Raw genomic sequence first — 20438 nt, forward strand, 5'->3', positions numbered from 1 at the left:
TTATCATTTGTGATAGCCAGGTAGCTTCTGAAAAATAGCTATATAGCTCAGTGGGCTTTACCTGGTAAAATAAAATAAAAAATGTTTAGTAATAATAAATCCTCACGTCGTGCAAAAGCATTTAACAACGTACCAATTATTATTGTTTCAGCTTTCTGGTAAGTTGACGATAAATTCTCAGAACCAAATTTTACAATCTGATCAAGAAACATCTTCAAAACAGAACCCATAAAGTCAAAATAACCAGGTCAGGTGACAATTACAAAGCATAGCTGAGTAAATTATTCATCACAATATCACCTAAAAAAACCTACATCTTAAATCAAGTAAGGGGTCCACATTCACATTCAATGTGCACTTACAGTTTTGTCACTTTATACTGCAACAATATATGAAGGGAAGGAACAATTTATCTTTGGTTACACTACCTCAGAGACACAGTTAAGCCATCTATAAGGTCATTGTAGCACTGCATTTCACAATAAGTGCTAATTAATGTCAGATACATTTTCCAAAATGACAAAAATACCAATAGTAAACTTCCCCTGTGTGCCAACTGTACTGTGTACGGGGACATGTTAGTCTTTCCGTTATGGTGTCAAATGCACGGTTCTGCTGGTTTTATTGATAATACCGTGCTATACCAAATAAGCTTTTTTTCAATTTCCATTGTTAGCTGAGGGTTAACCAACAAAGATGAGTATCAACCAGTGCTCATTTGAACGAGGACCCATTGACTTTTCTAACTTGGCTAAACCATCATTGGCGTGTCCAATACTGACTCCAATCCATCAATGAACAAAATCTCCTTGTATTGACAAAGTTGTGTAAAACTTTAAAAGTTGTTTTGAGTCTGGACAGTTAAAGTTTTCCAGTTTAACACGTAGTAGGTTTTCGCGACCAATATTATCCATAATAGAGGTTTTTTGGTTAGATCGCATGAATATAGATTTGTCGTTAAAACCTGCCACCACCCGACACAGCCAACTAGCAAGGGTTGTCATGTAAACAGAACGTGCCAATTCATTACTAGTACAGCACACCGGTGTGTTGGAGAGTAAACCCACAACATTTACAATTCGAGTACGAGATTTCGCCAATAATTACAACTAGCATCATCAGGCATCAGCCAGAGTTGTGGAGAAATGCTCCTTTTTATCTTAAATAGAGGGATAAATGTGATGTCATCACTTATGAGCCAATCAGGTGCGAAGGCCGGGGCGGGGGGGAGGGGGTGTTTAATGTATGCATATAAATTACAATGGATATCCATTACCGGTTCTATTCATGGGGTAATTAACATACATTATGCATGTACGTACATCCTGCCGTTTTTGGGTGCAAGAAACGGGATTACCTATTATTGTCTGTTCACCATTTATCACCATCAACATACGGTGACCTGTATAGGCATGCAGTTAAACCATGTAGCTATCAGGACGGTTAAAATAATTAGTATTTCTCTCAATTTCGATATCTTCTCTCATTCGCCTTGGCCAGTGGTAAATAGTTTGGCACAGAACTTCAAAAATATATTGAGTGCCCTTGTTGATACGCGCATTCTGCCACTGCCAACAGTTGTATTTGGGAATATTTCATGTTCTTCATATGTTCTTTCGTCTCATGCTGATCATTCATCCTCCCTGACCAACAGTGAGGGAAAAAAGTATTTGATGCCCTGCTGATTTTGTACGTTTGCCCACTGACAAAGAAATTATCAGTCTATAATTTTAATAGTAGGTTTATTTGAACAGTGAGAGACAGAATAACAACAACAAAATCCAGAAAAACGCAAAATGTTATAACGCCTGCTATGTATGGCAGTGTGATGATTTTGATCGGAGTGTCAAGTGGTTGTTTCTGTATGGTGGGAGAAACAGCTTGGCGGATGATACTCTCAGAGTAACCGTTCATCTTGAGGGCTAGATGTACATGTTTTAATTCACTGGTCAGGTGGCGTTGGTCAGAAATGCAATGAGCTCTATGGCATAATGTTTTGATGAGAGAATTCGTTTGAGTTGTATCTGCGGTGACTGCTATATCGGGGAGACAAAACGACATATTTCTGACCGAATTCGCGAGCACAAATCAGATTTGAAACACGGCAGAACGAATTCGTCGGCCGTTGCTGATCATTGTCTCAACACAGCGGGTTCTCATGAGATTGTTTTCTCCGATACCAAAGTGCTCTGCAAACCTCCTGGTTATTACCAAAGATTTGTCCATGAAGCCATCCAGATATACAAACATAGACACACCTTCAACCGAGAGGATGATTTTAAATTAAGCAACCACTGGAAGGATGTCATAAACCAAGTCAAAACTTTAGCTATCTTATAAGCACACAGCATATTCTTTCCAAACTTTTCCATTTTTGTTTCCATTTTTCCATTGTCCCCGTGCAGTGGCCCACTGCATCCCCCGCACCCTCAACATAACAAAAGACGGATTAACTTAGCTCCGCACAACATCAATGTGCACAACTTGGCTCCTCCCCCCCCCCCTTAACCTGTATTTAAGCTCGAGGCTCTCAGAGCCTCCCCACTTGATGCAGCGATCTTGCTGTGACTGTTCCACCTGAAGACGGAAGCTTGTGTTGCCTCCGAAACGTCATGATTTAATTGTTTTCGTTTATTTTAATTTATTTTATTTTACCTACGTGACTTTCCCGAAAAAAAACAAAGAGTATGATCCTTGCAGTCACGAAAGCTTAAAATCTAGAATGGGAGAGTCATGTCAACCTATAAGGGCCACTAAACAAAATATATCCTATTATATATTTTCCTTACAGTCCAGAATTATAGGCAAATTAGTTGATATTATTTGTGCTCGACCACCATTGACAATGCCATTGACAAACCCAGATGGCGTGAGACTGTATGAGCGGACTTTCGTGGCTGACTATTGACTGTGCAACAACTGAGTGATATAGCAGAAGCAAGGAATCAAAAATCAGAATTGGCTGTTGTTACCTCCTGACTATTTTGTTATAATTACGGTAAGGAATGTTGGTTTTGAACACAGCACACAAAAGGTTAATCCATTGGACCAGCGTCATAGTTAATCCAACAATTCCTACATATATTTCTTGGTGGCTATGACAGTCATCAATTGCTTGGCTCTTGCTTGTAAGCCGTTAGCGTCCTATGGTCTAATACTGTTTGAGACTAGGCTCTAAAGAAAGCTGTCTCTGGTGTGGACCAATCAGTTTCAAAGACAATGCATATACTATCAGAGCATGTTTATTTGCATGTTCACCACAAGTAAATGTGGTTCATACAGGCCTGATTCCTTGAAAACAGTTTTTTATATATATCTTAACACCTGTTTTATTGCCAGAAAGGGTAAAACATATTCTTGTAGTGCATAATGTAATAATTTGTTTTGAAGTATTGCCATTGCTCTATTTGGACATGTTGTTTTCTATTACTCAATTATCTTATTTTTATTATAATAATAAAAATTATCTCATACTTTGAAACAAATACATTTCCGAAGACAAACTGCATGTCTCTCATAAGTGGGAATTTCCACAGCAGTGACAAGTGAATTGGAATAGCGTGCGATTACTGTGTTTACATCCAAGGCTGGGAGCCCTAATGTGTTTTAGCACAAAGATTACAACTTTCTGAATGTCAAAAAATGACAGAAATTGCTTGCTTTAAATTTTGGTGCATTGAGCACACGGACTTTGTCTTGTTGGGTTCATGGCCACGGACATTTTAAATATAAATGCCATTTTCTGGAATAAATACTGAATTTGAGCTTTATTTCAGTGTTGCTCCTAATTAATGTGAAACTATTTACTTCGAGTTGTTAATCGAAATGGCAGATTATCAGCAGGTTGTTTCAATACCATGATTTTTTAAGGACTATTTTTTTCACTTTTATATATGTACTGTATATATGATTGCTCAGCACGTTGTTTTCTGTTTGCTTTTGGCTGTTTTCCTCATTATAACAATGTTTTTGCTTGACAGACAGTCGGGGAAATTACTTATTTGTGAGACTATCAGGCAAAAATGTCCGAAGGCAGGCAGTTTATGTTCCAGTTTGAAATGCTTAAGCTATTTTATGCATCATGAGGTCTCCTGTGTCCATATAGCTCTTTGGAAATGTCTCTTTAAATGTTAATGCAGCGCTGTTGGTTGATCCGTTGCATCTATTAGCGGCCTTTGAAATATATTGATGATATGTATCCCATATTACCATGAGAAGATCGTGCATCTCGTATCAAAGCAGCTTCTTCGCATTTTTTCTGAAGCTCTCACAAATTGTCCAAATAGCCCATAAATATACCCGAGTCCATCTTTATAATACGGCACCACGATCCACTAAGTGGTTTAAAATTATCTCTGCCAGATGTAGTGCAAGGAGCCAGCTTTAAAGCTGGATCTCTGCCATTGCCATCACGGTGGAGCAAGCTGAATACATCGACACTTGATTTGCCGCCGTTGGCCATGGCTAAATGTGGAATATGTGCTCATCTCATAGCAGATCACAACATCGCTTGCCCCTGGAGTATAAGCGCACTATTACACGTATGTTATTCGTCTGGCAACCGCATGGGTGAGTGATTTTTATTGCGAATGCCCCTCACAGGACACATAATCCTTACCTTGCTCAGCTGCGTCTGTGCAACACGTGCAAGGATACTCAAGGTATCTCTCAATATTATATCGGAGTTTTAAACCTGTAATGGTGTGCAATGTGACTTCAATTACTGTAACAGGGTGCCAAACAAAGCAGCATTCATTTAGTTCCATTAATTCATTCGTTCATTTTTAAAATTGTGTTTCCATAAATCACCCTAAAATTTCACCAATATGCAAACAGCCACGGTGCAGAGCTACAGTGCAACCCTCTCCTACCTGCGATGATGTGGGGGTTTAATTGGTGAATCCAATTATCCACATTTATCGATGAAAATCCATGCAGTTAGGCACGCGAGTCGGGAATTAACCCTAGGCACTTTTTATTGAGACAAAAGCATCACCTTTGTGCTACCCTACCACCCAAAGGCAGCTGGATACAGAACAAATGCACAGTAAACCAGACAATACCGTCTGGAACGCGCTTCCTTCCAATATTAGGAAACCGCTCGAGCTATGTACTTTTAAATCTGGAATTAAAACGAATTTCTATAAAACTTATTTTCGTGTTTTATTTTGTTGTCCTTCCCCCCCCCCACGCCTCCGATAAGCACGGTTGACAACGTACAGTGCGAAAGAAGTTGAGCATACATACGGAGGTTGTATGGAATAGTAAAATGCTTCACCCTTTCCCTTGATGCTCGTAGTTCACAGCTGGGATACGGTTAGGCATAATCGGCACTCGTAAACCTCCCATTGCCTTCCAGAAAATAGCTTCTGCTATGACAACCTTGCCAAGGAAAGACGGAGACAAGAGACAACGTTGACAAGTTTATCTCATTATGAGGACAGGCGATGGCATTGCTTTTCACATTCCACTTATCACTGAGCACCATATGTTCTGCATAAGGAGCATTGCAAGCACAGACAATTCTGTAATTCCATGTCCATTGTATTATGTTGGACTAAAAGGCAGTGCACGTTTTCCCATGAGTGCAATCATGCAGCAATGGCACTACAAGTGGTGGCGTCTTAACACCTGTTTTATTGCCAAAAAGGGTGAAACATATTGATAGTTTTATTATAATTTTGAATACTGGAACAATATATAGATATGACTGCTCAACCCGAGCTATAAGTGTTCTGATACTTGCATTGCTTTTGGCGTTCTCCAGTCTAACACTGCTGAGACAAGGCCATAAAGAAGGCTGTCTGTTGTAGGCCAATCAATTCCAAAGACATCTCTGCGATCCTAAAAAAACGATAAGACACCTATTAGCAACATCAGTAAGGATGAGCGCTTTGAGCTTTCTCAACTAAAAAAAGAGATGACATAGTCATCCTTTCAGCCGACAAGGCCAATGCCACTGTCATCATAGACAAAACCACGTACAACAACAAAATTCAGGACCTTCATAATGATGGTAGCTATACCAAAATCAACAGAGATCCCACCAACTGCCTGGTTACAAAAAACAACAATATCATCACTGATTCGACATCTTTAATCGAACCAACCAAGCGGCTTTCCCTAAAACCCTCTGCTGCTAGACCACCCAGAATTTATGGCTTACCAAAAATCCTTAAAGAAAGTACACCACTTCGGCCTATCGTCTCCACCATTGACTCACCCACCTACAAACTGGCCTGATTTCTGTCTGAGACCTTGCAACCATTCACTGGTAAGACCACCTCAGCTGTAGTCAACTCAGCTCACTTGGTATCGTTAATTAAGGACATCTCGCTATCTCCAGGTGATTTGCTTGTCAGTTTCGATGTAGTATATTTGTTTATCAAAGTTCCTGTTCCTGACACTTGCCATCATTGAAGATTTGGTCCAACAAGGACTGAATGCTGATGTACCGGCCCTGTTTAGACACTGCGTCACCAACACTTTCTTCACCTGGAATGGAACATTCTACAAACAAGTTGAAGGTACCCCAGTGGGTTCTCCCTTATATCCAGTTGTAGCCAATATTTCCATGGAAAATATTGAGACAGATGCCATCCAGGCATCCACCCTACGTACTTACATTTGGAAGAAGTATGTAGATGACACGTTCGTCATCTGGCCACATGGCCTACCAGCTCTGGACCAATCCTTCAGCCACATCAATTCCATACACACAGCCATCACATTCACCATGGAGGTGGAAAAGAATGGCAAGTTACAATACTTGGATGTTTTAATCGAAAAGAGACCAGATGGCTCAATGGGACACTCTATCTACAGGAAAGCCACCCATACAAATGCCTACCTAAACCTGACTCCCACCACCATCCACCTCAGAAGAATTCGCCCATCAAAACTCTACACCATAGAACTCGATGTATTTCTGACCATCACCACCTAGCCAGTGAAATGGAACACGTACACCAAGCCATCAAGATGAAAGGATATTCAGACTACACAATCCGTAAAGCTATCACCCCAACGATTGTGAAAGAACCATCTAAGGAACCAATCAAAACCATTACCTTGCCATACATAGCAGGGGTCACCGAAAATATTTCCATGATCATGTGTAGACACAAGATCCAGGTTCGATTCAACACAGTACATAAAATGTGTGATCTGATCCCATCTGTGAAGGATGTGATCCCTGACATGCAATATGCCGGCGTCTATAAACCAAGCTGTGTCTGTGCCAGTAGTTACATTGGAGAAACTAAGTGACATGTCTCGGACCGTGTTCGTGAACATAAGGCAGATCTGAAACACGGTAGGACCAATACCTCAGCCGTGGCTGATCATTATTTTAATGCTGTGGGCACACCCGAAATTGATTTTTCCAAGACGAAGGTACTCTGCAAACCCACTGGCTATCAGAAAAAAATCGTTCATGAAGCCATCCAGATATATAAACACAGACAATTTCAACCGAGAAAATGGGTACAAACTGAGCAATCATTGGAAGGACGTTATTAACCAGGTTAAGTCATAACTGGCTGTGATGTTTCGTAGTTATTTTCGACTCTCTGGTGTTACATTAACAGGTTAAATGCCTTTACATTAACAGGTTAAATGTCTCACAAACACAGCCACCGTTACTCGTTTTCCTTGATGTGGTGGTGGCTCTACGATCTTACATTGACATGCTATCTCTCACAATACAAAGGCCACCTCCGCAGCTTCGTCATCGTGGAGGTTTCCCAGCTCTCTCAGATCTCACATTTACATGCAAATTTCATCACTAGCCCCGCCCACTTCGCTTGTACACAATGCAATGGCCACCCCCGCAGCGTCGTCGTCGTGGAGGTTGCCCAGCTCTCTCCGATCTTACATTTACATGCAAATTTCTTCACTAGCCACGCCCACTTCGCTTATGACCCTTGAGCTACACCCATCTAAATCCTTTATAACATCCTGCCTCAGTAGCTCTCTCACTATTTTTTCACCTGATGATGATTGCTTGCGTTGTGATCGAAACGTGATATTTTTAAAACATTTTTTTCTATCTACGTGGCTTTACCAAAAGATCCAAAGAAAATGCATATATTATCAGAGCATATTTCTTTGCATGTTTTGCCACATGTATGTCTGGTTAATGCAGACTTGATTTCATGCAAAAGGTATTATTTGGTGTTTGAACATCTTAACACTTGTTGTATTGGTATAAATGGTAAAACCTACTCTTAGCTTTTATCATAGTGGTAGCATCATTCACAAGTCGCACATAAACATATATTCAGAATTGCAGCACAGATATCATGAACACTTACTTGCTCTTTCAATATACATTTTATTCTGATCGAGGAAATTACTTTATATTGCCAGAACTGCGACTGGATGGATGTATCAGGGTAAGGATGGTGCGAAATAAGTTCAACATACGTACATGCACACAACTGATACGGTGTTAGAGGGAGATATCTGAGTGCTTGTCCGTGCGTGTGTACGCAGTGAGGGCCTAACAAAGCCGGTAGTGCCATACTAGCGTTCCAAACTAAGAGGGGACCCCGATCCCTTGCTTATTATTGGGACAATGGCGACAAGCAATAAATACAATATAAATTGAAGGGAATCTAATGGTTATTTCGGTAAAGTCACGTATAAATAAATAAAATAATAATAATAGAATACGACGTTTCGATTGCAACACAAGCAACCATCATCAGGTATAAATGAATGAGAAAACAAACATAGTAAACTTGGAAATATAATGCAATACAACAGAGAGTTGGCCAACACAACAGTCAATACCCCACCTGGTTGATTACGTTCTTACAAAGATTGCTAAATTTGAGAGAGAGACAAAACACAGACACGGAGACACAGACACACAAGCAGAGAGAGATTCACAAAGAGACAGAGAGACATACACACACACACACATAGGCACACAGAAAGACAGCGTCTCTGTGTCGAGGCAGAAATAAAAGAGTAATTTCTGCAGTCACGAAAGCTTCGAATCTAGTTTGGGAATCTAATGCTAAACACTAAATGTAGGGAACATGTAAATATGTTCTGGTTAATAGCTTAGTCTGCTATTTGTTTCATGAAATTAAATTTTACGTAGTCTTTGTCTCAAATAAAACATGGACAAAAGCAGTGTTTATTGAAATTATAACATTAGTTACAATCTAGGCCCTGGTAAAGTGGCTAGCTTGGACAATGCTGATGAGAGACGGGAAGGTGACCCGAAGACAACATTACATACCAAGGCATCGAATTTCTATGGCCATGGTTGTGTGGATGCATATACATGATATACTGCATATGGTCTTGGAGCAAGCACTGTTAGAGATAACTTAGCACACAAGGGGGGGGGGGGGTGATTGTAGCCGCGACCATGGTCAGTTATATCTCATCAGTGACTCCCTGCCCCGCTCCCATGTGGACACACTTCACTAGGTATGTTTTATTTTAGCTAGATTGACCCAGAGGAGGGCCAGGCAAGGCTCCGATACCAAGTGCCACTTGGGAGCAAATCGTTCTCGGATTTAGAAGCGAATGGCTATCACTTACAATCCAGAGGTCATTCAGTTCAATATCACGCCGTGGCAGTTGAGACAACGGTGCCAGTTTCTTAAATCCCCTCCACTGACTCTTCCCACCGAGCAGCACTCGCCGTGCTACATTGGTTTCCGGTTGCCAAACGGACACATTATAAGGTAGCGTTCATGACACAACAAGTGCATGCCACAAATGAACCACAATACTTTGCTGATCTCGTCAAGGAGCATAAATCGTCAGGCAAACTCTGGTCATCCTCGCAGGAGCGGCTTATGCTCGCCATCAAACAAAAATGGTCACCGCATCATGCGCTTTCAGATGTGCTTCTGTGGTCGTCTGGAACGCTCTTCTGACATTAGGAAGCCACTGGAGCTATGGACTTTCAAATCTAAGTTTGAAAACTAATTTATTTAGAACTGCATTTTGTGTTTAGTTTGTTGTCCTTCCCCTGCACCTCTGATAAGCACATTTGGATACATATGGTGCAAAAGTAGTTAAACTTCTATTAAAACGAGTTTCATAGCTCATCGGATTCCTCTAGGATAAATACATATTCTGATTCTGAAATGGATACGCAGCATTTAGTGCATCAGCATGTCGTGTATTGTCGTGTAAAGTGTGGGTATTACCGTTGCTTTAAGACATCTGTCCAGCATGGAAGGGTAGGCCAAATACCCTCTATCAACAGTGATGTCAACAAGCAATTGAAAGGCTGCACCTTTCCCGTTTTATGTCATGGCCCATAGTGTTGTTTTTGTTGTTTCTGTTTTGTGGAATATATTTTGTCGAGCATTTTCCATTGCCCCATTTTTTTGTTCTGCAGAATTTCTCAGGTCTCACATACAAATGAGACCTCTCACATTGGGCTCTCGGCTGGTTATTTGTATATTATGCATAACACATACCATTATAAACATAACATTTCAGGGGTCACTTTCGAATAAAATTTAATTTAAAAAATCCATGGAACGTTCATGTCAATAATTCATTTTTTACACTTTGACCGCACTTGATATACAATGCATGATGGTCTACGCTTCCACTCCCCCATTTATTCCAAACACCGCCACAACCAAGGTATGGGAATAAGTGGAACCTCTTCGCATTGTAATGGGCAACTGATATGATAACATGACCCCGCTCTTCTGTTTAAAATTGCATTGCAAAGGGTCGCGATGTTTATGAGTCACCTGTCACACCACTGTTGCACATCTGTCAGTGCTGCAGCAGGAATAGTTTGAAGAAGGGGAGCCCCACCTGGGAAGAACCTATTTACTACCGACACGGTATTCTGCTTCCTAAAGGAGCCTGGGGCCAATCTATTGCAACAATGATAATGCAAATTCCTGCACAGCAACCTCGATCCTGGCCATGCCCTTGATTTCTCTTGCCCGTCTACTCTGACAGATTGACGGGAGATATTTTAAAATGAGACGCTATAAAACGTGCAGTTTTTGTCGCAATGCCACTGAGTAGGTTTCCACGGTTGTGCTGTGTGCTCGGGGGCTGTACCACGTGCTGTCCAGCACGATGACCGATGTTTAGCTCCACGTGCTGGAAGCTTCTTCAGAAAGTGCATTTCATTCCTGAAAAAGCTCAAAGCGCACAGAGCGAAACGTTGGACATTATTTCATCAAGTACCTGGAGCTTTGCAATGCTTTGCAAAACACATTTATTTGATGCATTAGTTGTTTATTTAGATCCATTCAACGCATGTTAGTTTGCACAACATGACAATATAAATGCTTCTCTAGACACTGTATTTATTTAATCTAATATCACAAATAAGGCAAAGTAAATTACTTTATATGTGAAAAATACATCTATATATGTGGTCCAGTCAAATTGTTATTGGAATAAATAATATCCGTATACAAGTTTGGCTGGGGTGGAGAAGCGATGCAGTGGTTAGCACACTGTAGTATGAATCTGGCGACAGGATGTTAATATGCCATTGTATTGAGGGACTTACCGCTGTGTTATCTCGGTGGGGTCTGGGACCGTTGAGTTGTTGTGTTTTGGTTGTTTTTGCTGCCTAGTAAAAAATTTAGAAATCTAACGTATATAATTAAATATATACAGTGAGGAAAAAAAGTATTTGATCCCCTGCTGATTTTGTACGTTTGCCCACTGACAAAGAAATGATCAGTCTATAATTTTAATGGTAGGTTTATTTGGACAGTGAGAGACAGAATAACAACAACAAAATTCAGAAAAACGCATGTCAAAAATTTTATAAATTGATTTGCATTTTAATGAGGTAAATAAGTATTTGACCCCCTCTCGATCAGAAAGATTTCTGGCTCCCAGGTGTATTTTATACAGGTAACGAGCTGAGATTAGGAGCACACTCTTAAAGGGAGTGCTCCTAATCTCAGCTTGTTACCTGTATAAAAGACACCTGTCCACAGAAGCAATCAATCAATCAGATTTCAAACTCTCCACCATGGCCAGGACCAAAGAGCTCTCCAAGGATGTCAGGGACAAGATTGTAGACCTACACAAGGCTGGAATGGGCTACAAGACCATTGCCAAGCAGCTTGGTGAGAAGGTGACAACAGTTGGTGCGATTATTCGCAAATGGAAGAAACACAAAATAACTGTCAATCTCCCTCGGCCTGGGGCTCCATGCAAGATCTCACCTCGTGGAGTTGCAATGATCATAAGAACGGTGAGGAATCAGCGCAGAACTACACGGGAGGATCTTGTCAATGATCTTCAGGCAGCTGGGACCAGAGTCACCAAGAAAACAATTGGTAACACACTACGCCGTGAAGGACTGAAATCCTGCTCAAGAAAGCACATATACATGCCCGTCTGAAGTTTGCTTTGGGCTTTTTTTTCTGCTACGGGGACAGGACAACTTCACTGCATCAAAGGGACGATGGACGGGGCCATGTACCGTCAAATCTTGGGTGAGAACCTCCTTCCCTCAGCCAGGGCATTGAAAATGGGTCGTGGATGGGTATTCCAGCATGACAATGACCCAAAACACACGGCCAAAGCAACAAAGGAGTGGCTAGAGAAGAAGCACATTAAGGTCTTGGAGTGGCCTAGCAAGTCTCCAGACCTTAATCCCATAGAAAATCTGTGGAGGGAGCTGAAGGTTCGAGTTGCCAAACGTCAGCCTCGACACCTTAATGACTTGGAGAAGATCTGCAAAGAGGAGTGGGACAAAATCCCTCCTGAGATGTGTGCAAACCTGGTGGCCAACTACAAGAAACGTCTGACCTCTGTGATTGCCAACAAGGGTTTTGCCACCAAGTACTAAGTCATGTTTTGCAGAGGGGGCAAATACTTATTTCCCTCATTAAAATGCAAATCAATTTATAACACTTTTGACATGCGTTTTTCTGGATTTTTTTTGTTGTTATTCTGTCTCTCACTGTTCAAATAAACCTAACATTAAAATTATAGACTGATCATTTCTTTGTCAGTGGGCAAACGTACAAAATCAGCAGGGGATCAAATACTTTTTTCCCTCTGTATATAAAGTGACTCGCTTACTATTTTCTCTATTTTGCACTCATCTATTTTTTTTATCGTTGTCTTGTTTGCTGTTGTAACTTTGCTTACCCCATGCCCTGTACAGGACATCTGTGAAAAAGAGCTTCATGGCTCATCGGATTCCTCCTACAGTCTAAATAAAGATTCTGATTCTGAATTGCTGACCATGGCTAACATGAGTCACGAGTATCACCCCCCACGCTACTCTTTTACCAACCTCCACTCTGCAGCAGAGTAAAATATGGCCAAGCCGTCCCCATGACTGACATAGCATGGGGTGGCCCTCAACCAGCAGTGAATTGACAGGCTGGAAATTCGTTTTTTTTTCATTATAAGCGCAGGCCGATAGGACTCAAAGTGCATCATAGACATTTTCTTGTGTTGTGCTCCTTCAATCTAAGGCATATGAATATCACTGGAGTTACAACATGCATTTTAATATAGGCTTGGTGTGACCCTGCACTACTGTCATGATTACCCCCAATTCCCAGCTACCCTACAAATAATCTAATTCGCGCTTGTTACGTGGTGTAAATAGACACGGACATACATGCCCCGTATAGCCTTGATAGACTTTTGAGGAAAGTGCATTTAGTGAGCACCTATGAAGGCCGGACACAGCACAAAAGGGAGTGGGTGGCCAGCACCACGCTCGGCCGCCTTTGTCTCACCAGTGGCGATTTTTACACATGACACACGGTACTCACTTAAGGCTAAGTCGACCTAGGGGAGGCCCAGGACCGGTTCAGATAATCATCACTGGCGTTGTCCGTGAGCGGGAATCGAATTCGTGTCGCCGGGTTCGTAGCGCAGCGCACTAACCACCACTCCCCATATAATAAGGTGCACACAAACACGCACAAACACGCACGTGCGCTGCGCGTGATTGACGCGGTGTATGTCGAGGAATGCTCTGCTTCCTCGAGTAAGTGAAGGTCATGCTCGGCAGGTATTTTCTCGGTGCTCAGCTTGTCATCGGAGAGCATGTCGCTGGCCGCCGAGCTCCCCAAGGTGTCGTACGTGAAAGCCATCGACATCTGGCTCATCATGTGCCTGGTCTTCACGTTCGCCTCCCTCGTCGAGTACGCCATTGTGCAGGTCAGCGCGAGCAATGCCAGTCTCCCTCCCTCCCCTCCCTCTCTGAAAGGAATGGACGACCCAAAGAAGAAAAAGAGCAATGAGATGAAACTGAGCTCCAGTTTACATAAATTTCACATTCGTCTAGCAGGGGCAAATCTATCCATGGGACAACCACTATTGACTTCTGCAACAAAGTGGTAGTTATTATAATGAACCCAAAGGCATGATGGGCTAAGGCAACCCCTAAAGCAGAGTTTGAACTCGCAACCTTCCGATTCCGAGCCAATTGCTCTACCACTGAGCCACCTCTCTGATTCGATTTAAAACAAGTGGACATTATTTTGTTTAAATTATTAAACGGGTGATGGCGTTTGTTTTATTGTCGAAATTAATTGACATTTAATGTATCAAGTGTTGAACATTGCAAATACTTAGTATCTCATGAGAATGTGTTTAAATTCAGGGTTATGGCTTCTCGGGGTACAGCCTGTTAAGCCATACAGGGTATGGCCTGTCAAATCAATGCTGCTATCTAACTCGATGCTATAGGCAAAAGTCACCCATAAACCCTGCGAGAATTTAAACTTAATTGCAACAAAATTACCTTTCCGTGTTGATATTGCACACCCTGCTCCGTGCCTTGTTTAAAACATGCTACGATAATTATATTGATCCCAAAAACCCATTGTTAAGTGTATTGGTAATTGTATTGAAGTGATGACGTCGTATTGTGTGCTGGTGCTTGGTGGATCTTTTATATTCACGATCATGAGAGGCGACGGCAGCTTGGGGAGGCTTACATCCCGCAATGGATAGACCATGGCTGATGATGAAGTAAATTCAATGTAATTCTGTTGTGCTAAATAACACACGCTTTCTTGTTGATGAATTAGCTCGATTGTATCAGCATATCATTATTTGGACACTGAATCCCTCTATGCAAAAGTGACAATGAAATTGTTATACTGTGAGAACAAATCTCATGTTTCTCTAACCCAGCTCCCGGCTTGAATACAGGGTGGCAACACAACGACACCAATTCCATTGACAACGCATTCAGTGATCACACTGTGCATTGTGACACAGCTGGACACCATGGAAACCAGAATCCGTTTTCGGAGCCCCATCGTCTTTGTGTAGAACATATTGGAGGTTGCCGGGATCGTGTTACTGTGAATTTACAATTGCATTCATAACTGCAGGGTTGAATTTCTAAATTTGGGAAGTATGTTTCAATCTCCCCTTCATTTCTGACTTCCAATCACCTTGGTCCCTTATTTATACCTCATTTGCCCATATATGACATAATTGGGAGTTCAATATGACAGAATCCCCTCACGCATGTCACAAAACACGATACATTGTTGTGCATTACCAACAATTACCTTGCTGATCTCATCACGGAGCTTCACGCATTCTCTGGTCATCCTCGCGGCAGATTTTAGCTAGCCATCGAACAAAGACGGTCACTGCATCGCCCTTTCAGATGCGCTTCTGTGGCCGTCTGGAACGCTTTTCCTTTTGATATTCGGAAGCCACTGGAGCTTTGCACTTTGAAATTTCAATTGAAAACTCATGTGTTTACAACTGCGTTTTGTGTTTAGTTTGTTGTCCTTCTCCTGCACCTTCGATTAGCACGGTTGGCTATGTACAGTGTATGTATATTGCACTTCTTTCACATACTGTCTTGAATCCAGAAACTTGAATTCAATACCTGGCCATGGCTACCATCGGTGTGTGAATGGTAACTGAATTGGTTCTCGGCCCTCACCTTCACCAAACCATAGGGCGTGGTGAGGCCTTTATTCAGCAGTCAAAGGGGGGGTCCCTAAATTGATATTAATAATATTGTGGACAAAGTTATAAGGGGACACGTGCACTTTTCATATTTAACGTTTACCATTCTGGCTGAGCCTCGTTAACGAACACATGTATGCAAGGTGTGTATGAACACACGTGCAAGGGGAAATAAGTTCAACATACAATTTTAACTAATAGCACAGCCCACATGAGCTGTATAATTATCCTTTATAGGCTTCTGAACACCGGACTTAAATTTGTGTTATGTCCTTGCGCATAAAAAACAACAACAAAGGCAGAGTTTTAATAAACCGATGTGTTTTTTTGTGTTGTACCTTGGGTTGGTCAGCATGTCCAACGTTTGTCTCCAGGTGCTGGGAGCTCCCTTAGGAACTTAAGAAGTTCCTGATTCTGTTCTTGAAGGAGCTCCCAAGCAGAGTGAAACTAGACACAACCGTAAAAACCCACGTAGTGGCATTGGAGTCTTCAGCCTTATTTGTTGCGGCAATGTGCAAACACAGGCAACCATAGTTCACCATAACCGTGAAATAATTCGTGAGACACGAACTGCTTCACTGCATTCCATGCATCATTCATTAATTAACGCATCACTATTCTTCTGCCGCCACTATTTCTCCAGTTATTGCTCTTCAGAGATCGTTAATGCGTGTTAATTTACTCATATAAAACTATCACAAGCATGTTAATCTCACCCCGCTTCAATATTCCAATTACTAGTGCACGGACGCTTTATGCTACTAGAGCTACTCGCAATGCCAGTAAGTTTTTTTCCACACACTTCTCCATCGTGTGACGCATTCCCTATGTATATTTCTCCAAAAATGAAAATATGCAGTGATTGAAAAAGCCATTCTACGTATAGTTGTTTTGTTTATCTGTGCCATAGTCTAGACGCTACTGTTGTGGGCCTTTCGATAATAGACTAAAAAAGTATGTTTTGCTTTACTAATATCACTTGCATTCTGTTTATTTCATTTGAATAATACGCTTCACTGTTAATTAGCTACTTGCTACGCAATTGTTCTGTCAGTCCTGCTCAGATGATGAATGCAGTGTCAAAAGCACAAATGTGATCAATACATGGTTTGCTTTGACCAGGAGTCAAAACTCAATTTGTCTGGATTGAGTTAAGCATCCTAGCTGCCATGCTACATGAGTGCCATTCCTACTTAGAGTATACTTCGATTTGAAAATGTAAAACATCAAAGCACCTGCATCTCAAGACACTGAACAAAACACCGAGATGTACATAGCATTGGGACAGATGAGACTATGCAAAGTGTATATGTTTTAAAATAATAGACAGTCATAGGCTAGAGGAGAAGATATACTTCTAAAGCCTGGATTTCAACAGGGGGTGGAGCCAGTTGACATCACAGATAATCGCTTGGTGGAGTTCCAGACCATGTGGACAGCAGGGGAAAAAATGAGTGACCTCCCACTGAGCGAAGAGTGACTGGGGGGCTTTGACATAAATCCTTGCTTCTGGGGCAACGAGGCAGGAGGAAATGAGTACAATGTAATGAAAGGGGACGAAAATGTACGGGCAAGTCCATGGATGATCTCTACACACGTCTAGGAAGTGTTTGCAAAGTGACTGGCGCATTGAGTTGCAGTCCCGATGCTCTGAGCTCAGTTGCTGGCCGTCAAAACTATTTGCACTTCTTAGCATAACCTGGCCTTCTATTGTCACCTAAAATTGAGAAATAACTTGGTGGAGTCTCTGTGAATATCAGGAATGGCGGAGACAAATATTGGAGCGGTGGCACACTGGTTAGGGCACTGAACTATGAACTTGGCCACCCGAGTTCGATTCCTGACCAAAGCTGAGGTCATTAGCGAAGGATATCTCGACCGGTCCAGGGATTTCCCTTCTCCAAACCACAGTGATCTGCATGGTGAAGTATGGTCAAACAATATTGACGGTGTCCGAAAAGGCATTAAGAGGTCTTCATCCGTAGGCTTTCGCGACCAATATTATCCATAATATAAGTTTTTGGGTTAGATCGCGTAAATATAAGTATGTCGTTAAATCCGCCACCACCCGACACAGGCAACACAACTCTATCCGTTGCCTGATGATGCTAGTTGTAATCACTGGCGAAACGTCGTACTCGAATTGTAAATGTTGTGGGTTTACTCACCAACACACCGGTGTGCTGTACTAGTAACGAAATGGCATGTTTTGTTCACGTGACAAGCCTTACTAATTGGCTGTGCCGAGTGGTGGTGGGTTTAACGAGGCATTTCTATTTATGCGATCTAACCCAAAAATCTCTATTATGGAGGTCTTCGTCCGTTAGTGGGCTGATAAAGTGATTGACAATACTATTATTAATTATTATCACGGGGTTATGGGAGCGCTGACATTAATAGGTGCTGTTTCCTTTCCACGTCACGCAGGCTAAAATGAAGTTAAATTCTGGCCGTTTCAGCAATATGAGAATAGGCTCAGTAAAACATGAATAAGTTTGAATTATTTTTTTAACGTAATTTACCACCGTATATGCGAGGGGCTTATTATTATTATCCCTGCAGGCTGTGACACACAAAATAAATTGATGATTATGAATAGCATCTGAACCTGTCTATAAGCTACAGGGTTCTGAAGGAATATGAAAATGCCTGCAAGTTACTCCGAGACTGGGAATGTTCCATTACATCATAAACAGAGCATGTTGATTCTTGCACACATAAACCTGTTTGAAATTTTAATTGCAATTTACATTTACTTTGGCGTGCTGGCTTTACCACATTACATAGAGCTTTTAATTACTATAAAATGTGTTCCCGAAAAACAAGTGCACTATGTAGTCACATTTTCCATCACAGCTATTAAGGATTCCCCAAAATTGGCTGATATATTAGCTTTGAAAACCCATATATATTGGAGATAATTATTTTGAAAGCTGGGATAATCATAGTGAGGGAATATTCGCATGACAGGGCAATAAATGTCCGCTAAATACTTAAATGAGAGGTTATGCCTATTCTTTTGGTTCTTTCGGTAAGGTCACGAAGATAGAAAAATAATAAAAATATAAATAATTAAAAACCAAATACCACTCATGTAGACTGTAGCCTGGTAATTAAGTTTGGTGAGTGTACTGGCAGATATAATGTAGACTGTAGCAATGGTTATTAAGCTGGGTGAATGTACTGGCAGTCCATAATGTAGACTGTAGCCTGGTTCTTAACCTCGGTGAGCATACTGGCAGTTTATCATATAGACTGTAGCCTGGTTTTTAACCTCAGTGAGTATACTGGCAGTCTATAATGTACACTGTAGCCTGGTTTTTTAAGCTTGGTGAACGTATTGGCAGTCTATAATGTAGACTGTAGCAATGGTTATTGAACAGAGTGAGCGTACTGGCAGTCTATAATGTAGACTGTAGCCTGGTCCTTAACATGAGTGAGTGTACTAGCAGTCTATAATGTAGACTTATTCTTTGGTTCTTTCGGTAAAATAATAAAAAGTAAAAAAATATTATTTTACTTAAAGAACCACAGAATAAGTCTACATTATAATACAAATAAAAATATATAATTTTACTGAAAAAAACAAAGAATAATTCTACATTATAGACTGACAATACGCTCACCAAGCTTAAAAACCAGGCTACAGTCGACATTATAGACCGCCAGTATACTTACCGAGGTTAAGAACCAGGCTATAGTCTACATTATAGACTGTAGCACCGTATGTAGCCAGCTGCATTAATCGAAAGTGTGTGGTGATGGACAAAAAACTAAACACAAAAGGCAGTTCTTACGGTGGGAGCCTGTGAACATCCCACAAAGGGATACTCATTATGTTGATCGAGGGGGAATAATGATGATGGAATTAGCCAATATCTGAGCAGGATTTTAACTGTCAACCTTCCAAATTTAAGTTCGGTGCTCTGCAAAGCACTGCCACCCAGCATAATTGTTGATTAAATACAATTGTTATTTACACACAATGCGCACCATTTTCAACGCATATTTAAAACACTTAAGCACAAGCTGTATGCCAAACACATGTGCTGCAAGTGTGTTACGTGACGTAACAAATTAATGTTTAATATTCCAATGCTGTTTTTATTAGGTGTGCATTCGCAAAATCCACACTGCATGCGAAGCAGTATGCGACACACGAGCAATCATGATTATAAATGTTGTCTTCTGTGCTTATATTGAGCCTATTGAACTCTTGTATACATAGAAAAATTAAAATATACCATATGCAATGTTACAGAAGGTCGCCTTCTTGCACGCATTGATGCAAAATTAGTCTTGAGTGGAGGGCTTCACAGGGCTCGGTAAGAGTTAAAGTAATTACGGAGCAAAGAGCCATCATTGGGCCTTATTTCGGTCACATCTCCTGGGATGAGCTTGTAATTTCACAGATTAACTTGAGAGAAATGCATTTTCATAAGTGCTTACATGGAAAACACACACTCAGCTTTGGTTTTACAACTTGCAAATAATGTTGAAAATAA

The 20438-nt window shown here is 41.2% G+C and overlaps 1 protein-coding gene across 1 annotated transcript in view; it reads left to right on the plus strand.

Annotated features, from left to right (window-relative positions):
* The window catches only part of GLRB (glycine receptor beta), a 216756-nt gene that overhangs the window by 133612 nt on the left and 62706 nt on the right, over positions 1-20438 (plus strand). The window contains exon 10 of the mRNA XM_032955146.2: positions 14006-14154. Coding sequence (XP_032811037.2) covers positions 14006-14154 — 149 coding nt within the window. The remainder of the gene's footprint in view (positions 1-14005; positions 14155-20438) is intronic.

Source organism: Petromyzon marinus, chromosome 16 (genome assembly GCF_048934315.1).
Source record: "Petromyzon marinus isolate PM22_M1 ecotype Great Lakes invasive population chromosome 16, UKy_Petmar_22M1.pri1.0, whole genome shotgun sequence".
Lineage (NCBI taxonomy): Eukaryota > Metazoa > Chordata > Hyperoartia > Petromyzontiformes > Petromyzontidae > Petromyzon > Petromyzon marinus.